The sequence below is a fragment of the Loxodonta africana genome, chromosome 20, assembly GCF_030014295.1.
Source record: "Loxodonta africana isolate mLoxAfr1 chromosome 20, mLoxAfr1.hap2, whole genome shotgun sequence".
NCBI lineage: Eukaryota > Metazoa > Chordata > Mammalia > Proboscidea > Elephantidae > Loxodonta > Loxodonta africana.
Genome location: NC_087361.1, coordinates 33,514,918 through 33,535,231, shown reverse-complemented (window position 1 = coordinate 33,535,231; position 20,314 = coordinate 33,514,918). Strand labels below are relative to the sequence as shown.

General features: G+C 35.2%; 1 protein-coding gene across 1 annotated transcript in view; it reads right to left on the bottom strand.

Annotated features, from left to right (window-relative positions):
- The window catches only part of ROBO1 (roundabout guidance receptor 1), a 434,889-nt gene that overhangs the window by 338,673 nt on the left and 75,902 nt on the right, over window positions 1-20,314 (bottom strand). The window contains exon 2 of the mRNA XM_003410186.4: window positions 17,966-18,292. Coding sequence (XP_003410234.1) covers window positions 17,966-18,292 — 327 coding nt within the window. The remainder of the gene's footprint in view (window positions 1-17,965; window positions 18,293-20,314) is intronic.

The following is a 20,314-nucleotide window of genomic DNA, read 5'->3' as shown; positions in this document are numbered from 1 at the left end:
AAATAGGGACTTAACCTGTTTGTTTGTGGAATTAATGGCCACAAATATTAATATAAAATTAATATTTTCCAAGTGGAACATGTTTTCATCTACAACAACTACATGTTATATGTAATATTATAGGGATATGACTTGAGCTGATAGTAAAAAAAAAAAAAAGAGGTGGGGGCTGATATTTAAACCTAATCAATTCTGTTGGTGAGCCTAAAAAAATAAAATACACATATATATACACACAACTACATATATTCACAATATAAAATATTACTTTGTAGCACAGAAGAAATGGTGCTTTTGAATAATAAAAGAGTGAATGATGATAAAGACAAATATACTCATAAGTTTTCTAATGTACACTTAGCATTGTAAAATGTGACAGTTACATCTAAACTTAAATCTGTACAGTAATTTCAAATTAAATATTAATCAAAGATACAATTATACCTAATCAATTTCATGCAGTGCCATTTGAAAGGAAGAAAGCAACCTGAAGTATAAATTATTTATGAGAAAAATAATCCATAAAAATGTTGAGCTAATTATCACAGCAATTGTAGCATTTCTGGGCAAGATTAGAGGGAGGGAGGTTGACGGATGAGTTTTCCTTTGCTCCGATTTTCCCTGTCAAAAATTTTGAAGAATAAATGGTGTGCTTCAACCTATTTCAGTGTTACTGAAAATCTCAAGAAAATGTGAATCTGACATTCTTTAAAACATTGAACACTAAAAATGGACTTTGACTGTAACAAGCATATAAAAATCTTTCCTAGATATGTAAAGAAAGTTATATATATCTATATATATATAGATATATGAAACACATACATATGGAAACACATGTATATGTTATATATATACATGTACATATATATATCCTTTTAGGTTTAATAAGATCCTTTTGAAACTAGACCCAGTTTGCTCTCAAGTTAACATTCTTTCTTACCTTCTTAGGTGGGACTGTTATAACTTAGAAAGTGGTTATCATCAGCACAATGGAGTCAGTCAAAATAAGTAGTTACCAGTGCCAAGGGCATTGACTTTAAGCAAAAGTCTGGATTTTGAATTTAAACAAAAGCATAAAGAGTATTCTAATTTTTGAAAATAATTTTAAAATAGCATTTTTTAATTCTATTAATTTGCTTAATTTAGTAGTATAAGAGAGAAATCTGAATCTCAACTTTATTCAGGGATTGTATGTGGTCATGCATTTTAATTTCCCAGGAGATTCATGTGCAAGCAGTATATGTTTGATTATTGGAACAAACAATAAATTGAGGAAAATATGGGATTAAATTTTACACTATACAGAACTACAAATGCCAATGAAAAGTTTGTTGCACTTAGATTATTTAACAATTTAGGGGAAAATGATGCTCATTTTGATAAACATGAAAAGAAGTTTCGTTTTTAATATCCACACATAGTACCTGTTTTTTCAAAGGATAAATACATTAATATTTGAACTCTTTATAAACTGAAAAACATAATTTCATTCTATTTAAGACATTAAATTTTATAGTCTGAGCTAATGGTCAGAATATGGGATTAAAAAAATTGTTAAACTTAAAGCTCTTTTGAAGCAGATTGGCTGAGTTGTACAATCCCAGACTAGACTTTCAATTCAAGTTGATTCTAGGAAAACCACTTGCTTCTAAATAGAAAAAAATGAGACATAAGACAGAGCAGACAAAAAAATATGGATAATTTGTACAAGCGGGGAAATAATTTGAATTGTATATTAATCAAAAAAAAAAAAAAAAACCCAGTGCCATCGAGTCGATTCCAACTCATAGCGACCCTATAGGGCAGAGCAGAACTGCCCCATAGAGTTTCCAAGGAGTGCCTGGTGGATTTGAACTGCTGACCCTTTGGTTAGCAGCTGCAGCACTTAACCACTATACCACCAGGGCTTCCAATTATACATTAAAAAAAAAATAGCACCATCAAATATAAAGAAAAATACTTCTGTTATTTTTTTGGTGGTGGTGGTTGAAGGGAATTGTTGTGTAGGATCTTATACTGACAACGCTCCAGTAATAATGCTGAATAAGTATACCCTCGGTGAATATGCAAAGCATACACAGTGTTTACAGCTTAGTGGGAAATGTTGTTGTTAGGTGCCACTGAACTGGTTCCAACTTCTACAACAGAAGGAAACGCTGTCCAGTTCTGTGTCATCCTCACAACCCTTGCTATGTTTGAGCCCACTGTTGCAGCCACTATGTCAATCCATCTCCTTACGGGTCTTCTTCTCTTTCATTGACCTCTACTTTACCAAGCACAATGTCCTTCTCCAAGGACTGGTCCCTCCTGATAACATGTTCAAAGTTTCTACGACAAAGAAGTCTGACTGTACTTCTAAGACAGATTTGTTCGTTCTTCTGGCAGTCCATGGTATATGCAACATTTTTCGCCAACACCATAATTCAAAGGCATCAATTCTTCTTCAGTCTTCCTTATTCATGGTCCAGCTTCTGCATGCACAAGAGGCAACTGAAAATACCATGGCTGGGTCAGGCGGACCTTAGCCCATCTTTGCTTTATAACACGTTAAAGAGGTCTTTTGCAGCAGATTTGCCAACAGACAAGTAAATATTTAATGACAACGCAGGAATTTCATACTGTGATTAAAGGAAGTGCAGGTGCTGTGGGCAAGGGCTACAGATGCTGTGGGGTGGGAGGAAGAGTGGGATTTGCAGAGAAGTTGCCTTGGAAGAAGTGATAGTTCTGCAGAGGTCAGCAGCAAGTAGACGTTGTTTTGTTTTTGTTTTTTTTTTCCAGACCGAAGAGACGGGAATAGGAGAGAACGCTTTCTAGGCTTCAGTGCCAAGGTCGTGCATATCCTCATAAGTCACATTAAAGAGTCAGGCTTTTTAAGGCCAATTGAGAGGGACAGATCAGATTTTACTCATAAAGGAGTATTAACAGCTATCTAGGTGAGAAATGATGGTGATGCTAATCGGCATAACAGCAAACGGGATGGAGATGAGTTGATAAGCTCTAAAGATACGTAGGAAATAGCATCAGCAAGACCTGGAAATCAATTGTTGTGGAGAGAAGGAAAGAGAGAAAGGGAAAATCAACCTCTAGTTTCTGGTTTGAAGGATTGGATGAGTGTTGGTATCATGTTCCTAGTTAGGAAATAATAGAGGAAAAGCAGGTATCGGAAGGAAGTTGATAAATATATTTTTAACATTTGAGCACGAGGTGCTACCAGAACCTTTTAATGAAGCTGAGGGTAGAGGCCTGGGCTAGAGATAAGAGAACAGAGAACGGGGAACTAATCAAGACAATGGCTAGGTCACACAGTACAAAGACAAGGAGGCTACAATAAAATCCTTGGGGATACTGAGCATTATAGCTACAGGCCAAGAAAGACTAATCCTCAGCCAGAGAGAGGAAGAATCAACAGCATATGTCTGACAGACCTTGCTGGTTGCCTGTTAAATACCCATTTTCTGTTCTTCCTTTCAACAAAATACCAAATTTTGTTTGGAGAAGAAATAGACCAGTTAAAAAATATGTACCCTTGAAACTACGGGTGGCCATGTGGCACATTTGGCCAATGAGATGTAACGCAATGCTACTGGGTGAGACTTGCAGGAAAGTTATTGCTTTCCTGAGTAAAAACAAAACAAAACAGGCTGCTGGTTCTTATATTTCTCCTTATAGCCCAGAACATAAAGGTGATGCTGAGAGATGCAATGGCCACCTTGTAACCATGAGGGAAAAAAGCTACATTGCAAGATTGACAGAAGTATATGCTTTCCAAATTATTTCTGACTGCTTGTAGAAATAATACACTGGAATATATTTTGAGAAAGGCAACAGTGAAATATTTACATGCCTACCATGCCAATAACAAAAGCTTTACAAACCCTCAAGAATATATTTGCTTGTCATAAAATACAAACTCTGAACTGATATATGAAAAATACATATTAATCACAAATATTTATGTAGATTTTAAATCTACTTATGTATGAGAAGATGACTGGCCCTTAACGTTGGAAACATCATTCTAGATGTAACTATATATGGCATCAGTTTTTTCAGCATTCAACTTCAAAAAATTAAGCAATACATTCTTTGAAATCATATAATGGGTGCAGTCAACCTAATAATGTGCCTAAACCCATTGCTGTCGAGTCAATCACAATAAATACTAAAAACCAAACCAGCTGTGGTTGAGTCGATTCCAACTTAAGGTGACCCCATGTGTTTCAGAATAGAACGACAACTACCACTTATATAATGTTTGCTATCACTCAGGCACACTTCTGAGCATTTCATATACAATAACTTACTTAATTCTTACAAAACCTCTATAAAAACCAAACCAAACCTATTGCCATCGAGTCAATTGCAACTCACAAAGACCCTACAGGACAGAGTAGAACCGCCCCATATGGTTTCCAAGGAGCGACTGGTAGATTCGAACTGCTGATCTTTTGGTCAGCAGCCATAACTCTTAACCACTATGAACCAGGGTTTCCAAACTTCTATAAGTGCAATTAATATCTATCTACATTTATAGGTGAGGAAACTAAAGCACAGAAAGGTTAAGTAACTTGACCAAGGTCATATAAATGAATATTTAGTTTGTTTGAACTTAGTGGCAGAATTAATTGTATCTTACTATGAAGACTTTCCATAATGCAGAGGTAAGAGCTGTTGGACTGGGTTAAGGGAACCTGTTATAATTAAGCAAAATAAAACGTCGTTTGGAATAGGTCATGAGAAATGTATTGTTATTCACCTGGATTGATCGTGAAAACATTGAGGGAGACTTGAAGAATTAAGACCAATATGTTTCAGAAAGAACACATTTCATGTGAAAGGAAGCAGAGACATAATAAGTAACTACTTAAAAAAAACAAGAAAGAAGAGAAAAGATGGAAAGAAAAAGAAAAATGTTAAGGAATTGACTTTATTGCCTACCAACATCATGGAGTCTAAACAGAATTTGTGGGTTATTCAAGTCTCTGGCAATTTAGGCAGAAAATGGGAGAAGCAGAGGGAAAGGCAAGGGTCAGCAGGTTCTCAATCCACTGGGCATACAAATATTTCTACTCTCCTGTGAAATTCTGGCCCATCAGCTCTTTTGTTCCCAGACGTAGTCCCAAGGGAAAATGTCCTATAATCACATTTATTAAGAACTCCTCTAAGCAGTTTGACAAGATTGCAACCTATCCTACCCTTCCATTTGAGAACTAAGGGAAGTCACTTGAGTAAGGCACGACCAGTGCTAAGTTACATGATCAAAATGTTCTAAATGTCCTTCTACCTCTAACACAGCCTTCCAATCCATTTTACTGGTGTCTGATTGAGAAAAGAATCTTAAAAAAAAATGGTAACTTAATCAATCTAGATAAAGTACAGTAATATCTAGTAAAGATACGGGGAGAGTGGTGGGGGAGATGGAGAGAGAATATAAATCCTCTGGGGGGGATGTCCTTTCCCACTTTCTTTTTAACTTTCTGGCTTTTATTCTAAATTTTATTCTGTCATTTAGTGAATAAGATAAAAAACGTTCCCATTCATCCATACTAAATAACTTGTTCATAAGCTTTTATTTCTCTTGACAAGTGTAAAATGTCATACACACTATTAAAACTTCCATTTAAACCTTACGTTAAATACGACACAACTTAAAATGATACTAAAGCTACAATTTCCACTTTGGAGACCAAGAGACTGAGATTAAAAATGATTTTATTATATTTGAACACCAAAATTAAGTATCAGATATAGTTTAAAAATTAGGCCACACTTTACAATGGTCTTCAGACACATGCACTGCTGTTCAAAGAATAGCTGTTCTCTGTCCTCATTTAGCATGTAAAATGATAGAAAGATTTACACCACAGTATAGAATTAAGTAAATTAAAGTAATAACTTTGTGTTAACATATGCTGAAGCATATAAGGTATACTGATGATGGAGGCTGGATAATCTTTTACTCTGAACATCTTTTAAAGTACAACAAATTTAGATAATTTAAGCTAAAAGTCAAAAGGATACGCTAAATGACTTCCAAAATGGTTCCATGCTTATTAATAAAACATACTTTTTCTATAGTTTTCATTCCAGAAAATGTAAATAAAAATAAGATGTATGTAAACTTATATGTGACAGACTGATTGGATTTGTAAACGTTCACTTGAAGCTTAATAAAAGTTATAAAAAAAAATCTAGCATTTCATTTTTGGGTTATATTAAGTAAATACAGGCATCCATGAATTTACTTAGAATACTTAAGATATTTTCCATTTACTTTCCTTGATAAAAAATGGTATAGAAATTAATAAAGATTTACATATTCTCTGCCTAACATTCCACCAGTAAATATCCAAGGCAAAAAAAAAATTTTTTTTATTTATAAGTATTCACATATTAGAATTTTTCCTCTTCATCCAGGCAGATGTCTTTCTCTTCTATTCTGAACTTAATTCCTATCATATCAGTCTGTCTGTCTTAGTTTCTGAGGGCTGCTGTAAATAAGCACGACAAAGTGGGAGGCTTTAAAAATATATATATATATTTTCTCAGTTCTGGAGGCTAGAAGTCCCAATCAGGGTATCAGTCATGTTGACCGCTTCTGAGGACTCTGTGGGAAGAACTGCTCCTAGTTTCTGACAGCTGCCAACAATCCTTGGTGTCCCTTTGCTGCTTGTAGATGTATCGCCTCCAGGCTCACATGGTGTCTCTTTCCTCCCTGTGTGACTCAGTTTCCATACCTGTTCTCCCCCTTTATATGCACCACTCAGAAAGAATTAAGACTAGGACCCACCCTAGACTGGTATAGCTTAACTGACAATGTCTTCAAGGAAAGACTATTTCTCCAAACAAGGTCACATTCACAAGGACGGGGGGATGAGGACTTCAATATAACTTTTTGGGGTAGAATTCAATCTACCAATCTTCGATCTCCATACCTGTTTCTTGCTGTCTGCCCTCTCTTGCTTGTTGCCTCTTGTTGCATGTCTCTCTGTTACTATGGATGTGTCTTCTTCTGAGTCCTTCCGTGTTTTTCTTTGTGTGTGTGTTCTCTATCTTCATCTCTGCCTCTGATTACTTTCTCTACCAGCCTCTTATACATCCCCTCTGCCCCCCAACTCCTTGCTCTTCTAGAAATTCAGAACAATTCACCTACAATCATGTTTTATTTGCTTCTCAAAAAATTATCCACATTGGACTCTTAATCCCAAAGGTCACATTTGGCTCTAGGGGATGTGCAAAATCTATGAACTCCACCTTACCACATTGTACAAGTGTGCTTCTCAAACCTGTATTTGCATACAGATCACCTTGGAAATGCAGGGTCTGATTCATCTGCACTGCAGTGGGCTCCAAGGTTCACATGACTAGCACAGGAGCTCCTTGGAAACTCTATGGGGCAGTTCTACTCCGTTCTATAGGGTCGCTATGAGTCAAAATCAACTCGAGGGCACTGGGTTTACTGGGTAGCACATTCCCTGGTTAGGCCAGTGTTGCTGGTACATGTTATCATATTTTGAGTAGCAAGCCTACTGTAGTGGGCCCAATCCTTCCCATATTTTAGTTTGCCTCCCATGCACTGCTAGACAAAACTTTACAAACCACATGGGTCTCAGCTCTTTCTTATTTCTCTCTTGCCTAGCTATTGCAGTACCTAAATTTCCATTAGCTTTTTACACATTATTTTAAGTAAGCTTTTTTTTTTTTTCTTCAACCACAAATCAAAGCCTAAGATTGTAAAAAGAAACTTAAAGCATTACTATGCTATAATTTCCATTTGATTTCTGGTCAAGTTTGCTTCATTAAAAATAGAAATCTACTGTTGCTCTTGTTAGGTGCTGTTGAGGTGGTTCCGATTCACAGCAACCCCATATGACTGAGTAGATCTGCTACACAGGGTTTTCTTGACAGTAATCTTAATGGAAACAGATACCTGCAGAGCCACTGGGTGGGTGTGAACTGCCAACTTTTCAGTTAGCAGGCAAGTACTTAACCAGTGTGGCACTAGGGGTCCTTATAAATCTACTGGAGAATAGTAACAGCTTTACATATATAGATTACTGGTAAAACACAAGAGCCTTACAGAATACCAGAAAGAAAAAGAGGAAGTAAAAGTGGCTAGATTCTGTTTTGCATAGGTAAAGTTTCTTAAGTACATTCCAGAAAACGCCTCTAGGCGCTGCCAACAAGGAAATTGTTTCCTTATCGGTCAGGAAGACGTTAAGCTCCTTCATATTCTCTTAGTTAGTCATTAGGATCATAAGATCTGTAGATTTTTCCAGACATATCCACAATCGTGATGACTGCACAGAACCTGGCAATGTTTCCTTCTGTTATTATAAACTCATCATGGATCAGAGCCCACCGGATGACAACTAACAACAACAGGGTCATAAACACAGGTTGATATGTCCTAGTGGGAGTCACTACACTTATCTAGCTCTACATTTTTCAGTCTAAGAACTCCTACTGTGGTGGCTTACACATTACAATGATGCTAGAGGCCATGTCAGTGGTATTTCAAATACCAGCAGGGTTATCCATTCTGGACAGGTTTCAGTGGGCCTTCCAGACTAAGACAGACTAGGAAGAAACATCTAGAGATCTATTTCCAAAAATTACCCAGTGAAAATCCTATGGATCACAAGAGAATATTGTTCAATATAGCGTTGGAAGATGAGCCCCCTAGGTTGGAAGCCACTTAAATACACAGTGGTTGCAACAAGCATAACAATGATCATGAAGATGGCACAGGGCTGGGCAATGTTTCCTTCTGTTGTACACGAGGTCGCCATGGGTCAGAGCCAATTTCAAGGCAACTAACAACAAAAAGGACTCACTTGACTTTTTTGTACTATTGAACCAAAACCAAACCAAACCCAAGGCCATCAAATTGATTCTGCCACATAGCGACCCTCTAGGATACAGTAGAGCTGCCCCATAGAGTTTCCAAAAGAGTGCCTGGTAGATTCAAACTCCCAACCTTTTGGTTAGCAGCTGTAGCTCTTAAACACTAAATCACCAGGGTTTCCTGTACTATTGGAGGTCTGCTGAATTCCCTGAGCAATGTTATCCCCAGAAAAGCTACTTAAATATTTTAGAATCTTCCAGAGAAATAGTACATGATGGCTGCATTCTAAGCACTAAGTGCTTTCAAAGGAGTGTTTGAGGTCATGTGAACACTTAATTTTACAAAGTTGTACGGGAAATGAGTGAATAGGGCAGACTAGACTGCTGTCTGAAGTGGAATTATGACTCCTTGTGGTAGGCACTTGGGATGCAAAGATGAATGAAGCGCTTTTTTTGAGGCAGGGTGCTGGAGGTGTGCACTGAGTGTCACATGAGCACTGGCAGGGAGGGGCTGAATACAGCATGACAAGTAGAGGCACAGGAGGCACACCAGTCACAGAATGATGCCAGGGGAAGCAGCCCTTGAGACGATTGTAAAGAAGTGACCCTTCTCCAGTGGAAAAGGAAGGGCAACACACTCAAGCCGAGGGAACAGCAGAAAGTGCATTTTTATGAGACCACAGCAGGCTGGAACATATTGAAATAATGTTCGCCATACAAATCTGACATATTATAATCCAAAATTATAATCAAAATTTCAATTTCACATGCATGGTCATAATCAAGTTTGATAACTGCACCTCCTTCAATATCTTAACTTCTATTGCCTCTCCTTCTAAAATAAAGCTAAAACTTCATTCTCCCAATCTAATCCTCTTTTTATCTTCATCTCCACTAATACCATCTGCTTCAAACGATCATCTCTTGCCTGTAATACCATAACAGCCTCCTAATTTGTCGTCTCATTATTATGCCAGCAACTCTGCAGTTCATTCCCTACACAGGTAGTACTGCAGTTTCAAAATGCAAATTAGATGCCACCCTATCATTCATGAAAAAGCTTTTGTGGCTCTCCTTGCCCTTAATGTACAATCCAACATCCTGCTTACTGTACCTTGATCTATCTAGCCCCTGATCACCTCTCTAGCCATCTCCCTTGCTCATCTACCTTATTAACCATCTTTCATTTTCTCAAATATGTACAACTCTATCTTTTCCTTATGGTCTTTTGAATGTGCTGTTCTCTTTGCCTCAAATACTTTTTGCTTTACTCTTCACCTTGCTAAGTTACGCATGTATTTCAACTCTCAGGTCTGACCTCAATTCTTCCAGTTGTCACTATTTATAGGCACAAAGTTATTTGTATGGTTATTTGCTTATTCTCTGCCCCTACCCCCCACTACACTATAACTTCCATTAGGACAAGAACCATTTCTTTTATATTGTCCATTGAATGGTAGAGCCAAGCAGATACTTGGAAAAAGGTTTTGTTTTCTTTTAAAAGCCACTAGTTTTTTTTAGATAAACTGTATTTTGATAGCCTTAACACTTTAACTTTTGCCTTCTTAAAAACAACATTTTTAATGCCAACATTGCTTACACAAAGACAGAAAATCTTTTACCCCACAAAGTCATTTAATAGTGCTTTATTATTTTAACTTGACCAATCTATGGTAAAGCAGTATGCATGAAATTTTTTTTTAAAGTTTACACTGATAATTAATGACAGCATAGGTTAAATTACTGTACTAATTAAAATTAATTGTACTAATAAGTTCTAGGTATAATCATATTAAATAAACTTGTAGCTGAAACAAAAGTTTTAAAATAAATACAAGTGATACTCAAGTTAGTCTGTGTATGTGGGAAAGACTTCTAGTATATAAATCATAAGGAAATTAGAAGGATTAAAAGAAGAATGATATGGTAAGATTTGAGAGATAATCAGCTCCATCTTCTTATTTTATTATTTTTTGAAGACAGTACTGTTGATATGAAGACAGACGGCCAAGAATTTCCCATAAATAATCAAATACTGAATTGATTTTCTGGAAGCTTCAAGGGGCTTTATGTCTAAGCATCAACAAGTGTTGAAATAATCATCTTAGCGCTTTTCAGCATGTATAAAATCATCTTCTTTATAAGAAAATACAGGAGGTGGCTCATGAGGCTGGTAATAGGATATGTCACCTTTAACCCCTAGATTACTGAGTTGAATCTGGTTTAGGGTGGTGTAGGTAGTAATATTTTGCAGGCGACAGCTGTTTTGTAGCATCCAATACAGAGCGCTAAACTCTTCCATTTCGTCATTATGACATAGCTGGCTATCTGTTCCAACATACTCAATGTCTTTTTTGAGCACCTTACAAAACGGTAAATATTAACTGCATAGTGAATACCTTTTCCTTAGTGAACATGTTCCCTAGTGAACACCTACTTATAGACAATGAATCCTTCTGTGCATAATACGTAGAAAAATAAAACTAGAAAGATATCCACCCAAATGTCAAGAGCAGTTAACTCTGGGTAGTGGGATTACAAAAGTGTCCATGTCTTTTTAAAATGTTCCATAATGAACATGTATTACCTATGTAATCATAAAATAATACAATTTTCAGAAGTCATTTTAAAACGATCCCTGTGAATTTATCAATCATCTTCCAATCTGTGATTGAAAGTAAGAGAAAGAAAATTGATTTTGTGTCTCCATTCTCAGATCTCTCTAGAAATTTGCTGGTGATTAACACACAAGAATTATGAGGAGAAACAATAAAAGTTTAGTCAAGTCAAAAAGTAAACTATACATTCGGAGCGTAAAATAAAATTATTTAACTGGATGTAGTTTTAAGAGAGAAGATAACGTGATAGTTCATTATTGCCAAAATGAATAATACAGTTTCTCTGACTCAGTTCTATCTCCTCTACCATCTACATTCTAATAATCAGCAAACTGTCTATTTCTGTCTAAATACTTACTGAAACTCAAATCTTCTCTTTATGCCCATTAACACTGTCACCGCTCACCTAAATCATGGAACATAGGTGTCCGCTTTTGTATTTCATATTAACTATTCTTTGGAAAGACCAAAAAAAAAAAAAAAGAGCAAATTTTTATATGCTTTCAAAATAAAACGACAACTGTTTTCTCTCCTAACGTGGTAACCAAAGGATGCTGTTCTCTTTTTGAAACAAATACAAAATTCACACTATAATTACTTGAAGAGATTATGTCTCTACACTTGACTTTTGGAACAATTTAAACCTCGTATTTGAATAAGGAAGGTGGTCTGATGGGCTTACTACTTACTTCACTGAGACTTCATGTTTCTTTTTCCTTGATTTTCAGATTTTTATATCTTAGCTATTTAAGACAATAAAATGACAGAATATTGCTATAAAGGGAGCAACTAAAGAATACACTTAATTAATAATAAAAACTCAAATTTTTAGTAAATGTAATTATGTCATGAAACTCAGCAACATTACATTTTCCCCCTAAGTGAACAAATATAGAAATTTAAATTAAAGATTTCAGTAATGTCCTATCTGTAAAAAGTACAAAAAGAAATTTGTTAATTTGTTCTTGAAACAAAAATGATTTCAGTGAATATTATTTGCATGTCCTGTATTAGCAATAAGGATCTGAAGATAAGGGTAATTTCAATTCAAGATCGGAATTGAATATATTTAACTCACTCTTTACTTAATCAAAAATTAATTTAAGAAAATGTTCGTACTGAAGTGTTTTATTTAAATTTTTCTATCTTAGCAAACATATATTTAAATTCAAAATGGAGTCTGAGATGATCCCACTTTGAAACCAGATGCACACAGATTCCTCTCAAATAAAAGTTCTTAGACAGACAATCCTTCAATTTTCTAATGTCGGGCCAAGGTGGGATAGAGAGAAATATATAAGCAAAGCAATGGCAAAAACAGGTAAATTTATGGAATTACAATGATGTGCCAGTCACTGTGTTACAATTTACATGGATCATTTCATTTAATCATGAGTCAACTTTGAAACTAAGAGCCAGTGCATTTCAGCATATAAATGTACAAGAAGCGGAGAGATACTTTAACGCTATTCAACTAAATGACCCTTTAACATTCTTCTTTGAATACTAAAAATAAAAATAAGATAAACATTATATAAGAATATTGAAGAATCTGGTCAAACTATTTCAAAATGGCAGTTGTTTTTAAAGAAAAAATAAATTAAGGGAACAATGAATATTTTTGAAGATACAATATTGACCTAGTTCAATTTCAAAGAGAGAAGTCTATTTAGGAATAACGTGTGTGTGTGTGAATGTGTGTACACATATCACATATATATGTATATATGGCTTTCCTGCCTTCACCCAAGACCATGTGGTTTCACCAAGGGGCTAGTTCTAAACCTTGAAGCAGACATGATCACAGAGCTCAGAGTCCCCTGATGCTCCCATGCTCAAAATGGGGCAGAGGGGAGCTCAAGATCCAGTCTTCATTCTGTCATGGATATTGCTGTGTGATACTGAACAAGACTTCCACTTTCTGATTCAATCCTGATGATTCATGTGCACGCACACACACACACAAATAATCAAATTTTATAATAAAATATATTGTCACCTGCTCATGTGTTCCACTTTTGCCCCTAAAAGTAATTCACTTTCCATGGGTCAGATTTTGGAAAAAACATTCTATCCTACCTTGGTATACATATGGTTAGTTAACATACATGGTCAGTTCACTTGCTCCTTTTCCCCAAATGAGGAAAATTGGACAATTCAAATTCTATATCATTTTAGGCAGCATCATTTAATAACAACAAAAGAACAAATTATATTTCAAAAGGAGTGGAAAACTTTTCCTTTAAAATACAAACATTTTACCTCAAAGTAATAACTATTAAAAAGTACCCAAGGTAATAAAGCATAGGAAGACCTAATCATTGATTAACTGTACAAAATGTCCCTTCCCCCAACCTTCAGGAAAGACAGCTCTTCCGTGGTTTGACAGCTAAGACAGCCAGCAGATGTCTGCCTTCTCTGAAGGGTATTTCTCTTCCTCAGGAGAAAACAGCTTAACTAGGAAACAAATAACCATATGCTGACCGTGGGGTGCTTGGCAGATGACATAGACAGCCATGTTCTAGTATGGAAAGTATGAGGGTCAAGGTTCAAATTAATTTTCCTTAAAATTCAATGTAATTATCCAAGATCAAATTACTTACTAAATCTTAAGTTGTGCCAAAGAACTGTGCTAGCAATTTGTGCTGGGCATAAAATGGAATCCTATACTTAATAATCAGTGGTTCGGTGTAGGAGAATATGGTCATAAAATATTTTCTTAAACATTTACCTGACTTTAGAACAAACATGAAAATACTATTTACAAAACCATTTTAAAAAGCTGGGTTTAAAAATGAATTAGACAAACTGATTTTTTCTAAGCCTTAGAAATACCCATGTCTTCTATATTGTCCAATTCAATGTTCTCATCAAAATAGGTCTGCCTTGGTTGGCAAAGACAAACAATAATTTATATATATTTTTATAAACACCTAAAATTAAAAATGATTTTCTTTTACAGAAATGAACAGCCAAAGTTCCAGGTAGAAACTTTAGGAATAACAACTACTATATGTTGCTTAGCATTTCAAGCCTTAGACTTTATAACTGTGTGGATATGCTGAATTGCATCAAAACTGAGTTTTCAATGACAAGAAATACAGCTTTTGTCCCCTGGCAAGGATCAGCACCTAAAGGTTGGCCAGCACCCTGCACTGTGGTCTCCCTTGGTAATAAACTAGATGTGAATGAAAATAAAAATAAATAATTCTAAAGAGAGCCAGTAAATATAACCTTTTTGGTGTATTTTTTTTTCAATTTAAACAAATATGACAAACACAGTATATAAGCATAGTATCTAAACAGGAATGGAGGTTTTAAATGGCATCCCGTATCTTTTTTTTTTTCAGTGTTTGAGAGATTGACAATTGTTAGGAACCCAAAAATCCAGTTGTTGTTACAGCTGTAAAACTTGGTTTAAAGGCAAATAAAACAGAGATAAATGTTTTTAAAAGCATTACCAACAACTGGGCTGTAAAACCTGTGTTGCCTCAAGACACTTTTTGTTAACGCTATTACTTTGGGCTGCAACTTCACTAAGAAATTAGATACAATCTTTGTCTTCCTGTGTCTGAGCCTTTGGGGAGAATAAAAAAAAAAAAAAGCTCTTATTGAACTTCTGGGACTCAAACTAAAAAAAAAAATTCTGTAAAAAAAAAAGGAAAACCTAAACTGTAACACTACGGGTTTAACCTACAGCAAATATGGCCCACGCTTTTTTTTTCCCCCACTCTGTTTAGGTAATATACAAAAGGCTAGTTTTGTTTTTATGGCACAAACACAGTTAAAAATGGTGAATGAGCAGTACTCATGGCCTAAAATAAATACCTGAAATATATTTGATTTAAAGTACTACATGTATCCATTCATAGTGCACTGAAGCATGAATTTACTAAAGAACCATTTCCAAACTCTTTAATAAAACACACAATACCCTTTTAAAGCTGAAGAGTACTTATTTTTTTCCCCATAAAACTTATGTATCCAAATAATAGAATGTGTCTAAATGAAGGCATGCCATTCATAGATGCAATCGAACTGCTATAAAAATTACTCAAAGCACACACTGGTCAAACTATTTTTTCATGGTCTCAAAGAATTATTACAATTATGAATAAGGATCCTTAAACTATATTCTCTCTCTCTCTATATATACATATATATACACATTTCTCTCCCTATAAGACTTGTTAATGAGTATTATCTTTAAAAGTATTTTTTAAAAAGTACTTTTACTAAATTTGTTTTAATTGAAAATAATCTTTTTTCTGGCACTTAAAAACATTTCGGAGACATAATAATTAATATCACACTAAAACTCATGAATTATGCATTAAGGGGCTACGTGTTTTAATATTTTCCTGGTCAAAGTTATGTCTGGTTTCAATTCCATGATCGTATATTTGTTGACTAAGACTGGAAAAGCTTTTCCCATAATGGCCTCTCAAGGTAATGGAATGTCTGGCTTAGGGAACTTAACTGGAAACTAATAGTGTCTTTAAAAAAACCTACACAAAAGCCAGATTAGAAAAGACAGCTCTCTAAATCCCAGTGCATTAAAGGTATGTTGATCATCACAGGCAAAACTAGAAGTGTTTTGAAAACGAAGATCTAGAGGGTAAGCATTTAGACCTCCTATTAAAGTCTACACGTTTTTCTTTTTTTTTAAATTCTGGCACTGGCAGGAATGTGAGTAGGACAGCAGAGATATCAGAGAGCATCTTTTATGTTCTTTTGGTACATACTTCATTTGTAAGTCATGGTACTTATAAATTCAGAGAATACTCAATCACTCTGTTTTTCCCTCCTCGTCTTCAGTTTCTTACCTACCAAAAACAGGAGTTGACATAGGTCATCTCCATCATCTTTCACCACTCTCTAAATTTGTTTTCAAAAGTTAATTTTATTTCCACAGGGAATATTTATTCATAATTATAAATGTGTTCAAAAGTTACAAAGGTGCTAATATCATAACTCTGAAACATGACTTTATCAAAATATACATTCTCTTATAAAGAGGTTGAACATTTAAATCTTTTTGCTTGTGCTACATTTAAAGGTGTGCTTAAAAGAGAAAAAAACAAAATAATCTGTTATGATTATATAGCTTTTATACTTCTCATTAGTTGTAAGACCTTCACTGAAAACCAAGGCAATAAAGAGGTAATATATTCATTATTAATTAAAGAGAATAGAGAAATATAAACCTGGTTTTCAAGTAAATGTTTGAAAAAAAATTAAGTGGCTAATTTTGACACAGTTTAAATGGTTACTTTAACTTTTTTTTTATTCTGGCTAATTATATTTTTTGTTCATATCAGACATCTTCGGCATCCTGTCTCAAATTAAATACTACAAGGCTCTGTGAATGTGACCAAATCATTTAAATTCTCTAGGGCTGATTCCACATCAATAATATAATTGAGTTAGAATGATCTGTTTCAAAATGCCTTTCCACATATAATGTTATAATTATCTGTTTCTACATATTCAAGTTCTGGTTGACTTTAATATTAAAAAAAAACCCAGTGCCATTCTAATATTAGAGACCATGAAAACTGATTGTATAATTAAACTTTTGGACATAAATTACATCAAAATATTAATCATCTTGGAAAAAACCATATAAACATATGCAATTATGTTAGAGTTCAATATATAATTATATATGATTAAACTGGAAGTTATTAGCTTAAAATTTCATTTGTCTCTCCAGTCCATAAGCAATTCTCAATTTCTGTCATATATACACAGCAGGGTTCTTTCAAGGGAATGAAACTTTCTGACTGCCACCTGAATATGTATAAAAAAATAAGTCTACTTCTTATTGAAAAGTAATACACATCTAACCTCTAGATATAATTTAACAATTTAATCATTGGTCAACAAATCCTTCTCCTGCTAATTTCAAATGAGTTCATTTGGTATTTGTATAAATAAAGTAAACCATTAACCACTTGAGGGTTACATACACTTGAGGGCATATTCCTTACAGGATGCACTACGATTACCAAGATAGTAAAGGAGGAACCACACACATACACCTTTATGGACACAGCTTCACCAGAACTATATTTCCCAGAATTAGAAACAGTTGAAAACCAAGGCTTCCTACCAGTTGAAAGACTTCTCTTCATGAAGACAAATTTCAAATATCCTACGCCATTTTTCTTTTACAAAGACTTATTATATTCAATGTATTTAAAAACAACAAAGGAGGAGACTAAATCAATTCCATTGAAAAGATTTAAAAGAAAACATCTCCAAAGCAGAAGCAAAATAGTTCAACAACTATGTGTAAATCCCCATTTAGGCTGACATAACAGCTAGGGTAGGAAATCCAGAAAATTCAAACAGTGTACTGTGCTCATTGAGAAAGCTAGAGATATTCCCTCAGTAAAGCCTGTGGTATGGATTCTTTTTTTGTTACCTTTCTGAAGACAAATGATCTCATTCTGCCACTCCCCCGCCATAAGCAGAAAGCCCATTTTACTTACTAGCTACCTCCAGCGACGCGTTGTGGCTCACAGCCTCTCCGAGGTAATTCCTTGCCACGCAGACGTACACCCCTTCATCGGGCCTACTTTTTCGCCCATGTACTATACGTAGGAAAAATAAAGATCCACTTGGCAGCAACATTCGGTGAGAACGAGGGTCATCTTTGTCTGTCTCCACTCTCTCGCCCCCTTTGTACCATTCAATAGTGGGTGTGGGGCGTCCTTCAGCTTTACAGTTCAAAGTTGCAGGTTCTCCTTTTGAGACAATTAAATCTGAAGGGTGTTCAACAATACGAGGTGGAAAATCTTCCTGACGAAGACGGGAGCCTGCAAAAGTATGGACAAAATATCTTCGTATATCGCTTAAGTACAGTTAAGTCTTATTTCAAAAACATAGGCTTTACCCCTGTTTAAACATCACATAAATAACTATCCTTTATACTAACTAAATATCTCTACTAACAAAATCTTTCTACTAACTAAAGCTTGCTACTAATAAAACTATTGGTGTCCACCTCAGCTTTTCTCGTTGATGTCGAATAGATCCCTAGTCATGGCAACTTTCGTGTTACAGGATAGAACTGTTTCATAGTGTTTTCTTGCCTATAATCTTTAAGGGAATAGATAGCCAGGACTTTCTTCTTCATTGCTGGATGGGTTCAACTGCCAACCTTTAGGTTAGTAAAGCAAAAAACCAAACCACACCCATTGCCGTCCAGTGGATTCCGACTCATTGCTTGAGCCACTTGGGGACCTCCCACCTTCAATACACCTTCAAGTTCCTGACTCCCTTTGACTCCCTCACCCTTAGAAAGTTATCTTCAATTTTGCCCGTATAATTTCTAACTGCTCTTCAAACACCTTGTCTGCAAACACTTTAAATTAAAAACTCATTACACTGTTTATACCATGAGTTTCCCTGTTTTTATGGAGGAATGTATTAGAGAACTCTTGAATACCTTCCTGAGTATTACAAGTAATGACATGTAATCTCATTGTTAACTGAATCAAATAAACTCTTTAAGAAAACATAGGCTGTATTCTAATGAATATTTATATTCAAACATATAATGAAACAAACAAAAAAACCCATTGCTGTCAAGTCGATTCCAACTCATAGTGACCCTACAAGACAGGGTAGAACTGCCCCACAGGTTTCCAAGGAGCAGCTGATGGATTTGAACGTCAACCTTTCGTTCAGCAGCCTAGCTCTTAAGCACTGTGCCACCAGGGCTCCATACAATGAAACTGGCATTTATATACACCTTTACATCTTTACAAATAATAAAAATATATGAAGATATATGCGGTCTTAGTTTATTAATAAATTAGTTGCTTGTAATTATATATTCACATTTTATTAGACTTAAAATGAAATATTAAAATAATTAAATTTAAATAATTAAATGGAAGAGGATACTGGGTAAGGGAATGCATTCTGAATTAATAAATGAAGCCCTGAGGGTATGTGCCATTTAAATATTTCATGCGCTGGTACCTTATTTTTTCTAATGAGATTATAATCTCAAAAACAGAGATCGTGCTTCATAATTTTTAATATTCCTAGCTTACTGTCGCTATGTTTAGAGAAAATATATATATTTCTCAAAGACTTCTCAGATTCAACAGCCTAAAGCTTAACTTCTGAATCAACCCCCCAGACTTATTCTCATCTAGTGTTCCAATCTCAGTGACTACTTCCTGGTGGGAACCTATCTTCCTTGGTACCTCCCTTTCCTTCCCCTAGTTCTGTAAATCTTAATTCCTCTCCAGATATTTTCAAATCAATCTATTCATCTCTATCTCTATAGCCAGCTACCATCCCAGCTCAAATTCCCTTCACTTCAGACCAGGACTTTAGGAAAGCCTCTTAAATAGTTTCACTTCAAAGTAGCCAGATAATGATACTGGCTTTGAAATGCAAATACTATATAGGTACTCCTCTACTTCAGGGGCTTTTAAAATAAACTCACTGCTCTTAAGATAAAGTCCTTAACAAGGGCTTACAAGAGCCAGCCTGTTCAACTTCCTACCCACGTCTCTCTACTCTTCCTTCTCCACTCTTTGCTCTCTTCACCCCAACTGCTTGTCACTTCTACAAACTTGCTGTGCTTCATCCCACCACGAAGCTTATGTCTGGGCTTGAAATAATCTTCTAGTTAACATCCGATCTTCTCACAAATCTCTGCCCTCCTGATCTCTATAACAAAACTAAAGGCCCATTTTATAAACCAGAATAGCACTATATAGCTATCTTTGGTAGAAATTATCAGAATCATAATTTTACATTTACTTATGTGATGCTTTGAATATAGTCTGTTTTTCCCAGTACTCAGTAAGATTTGTGGG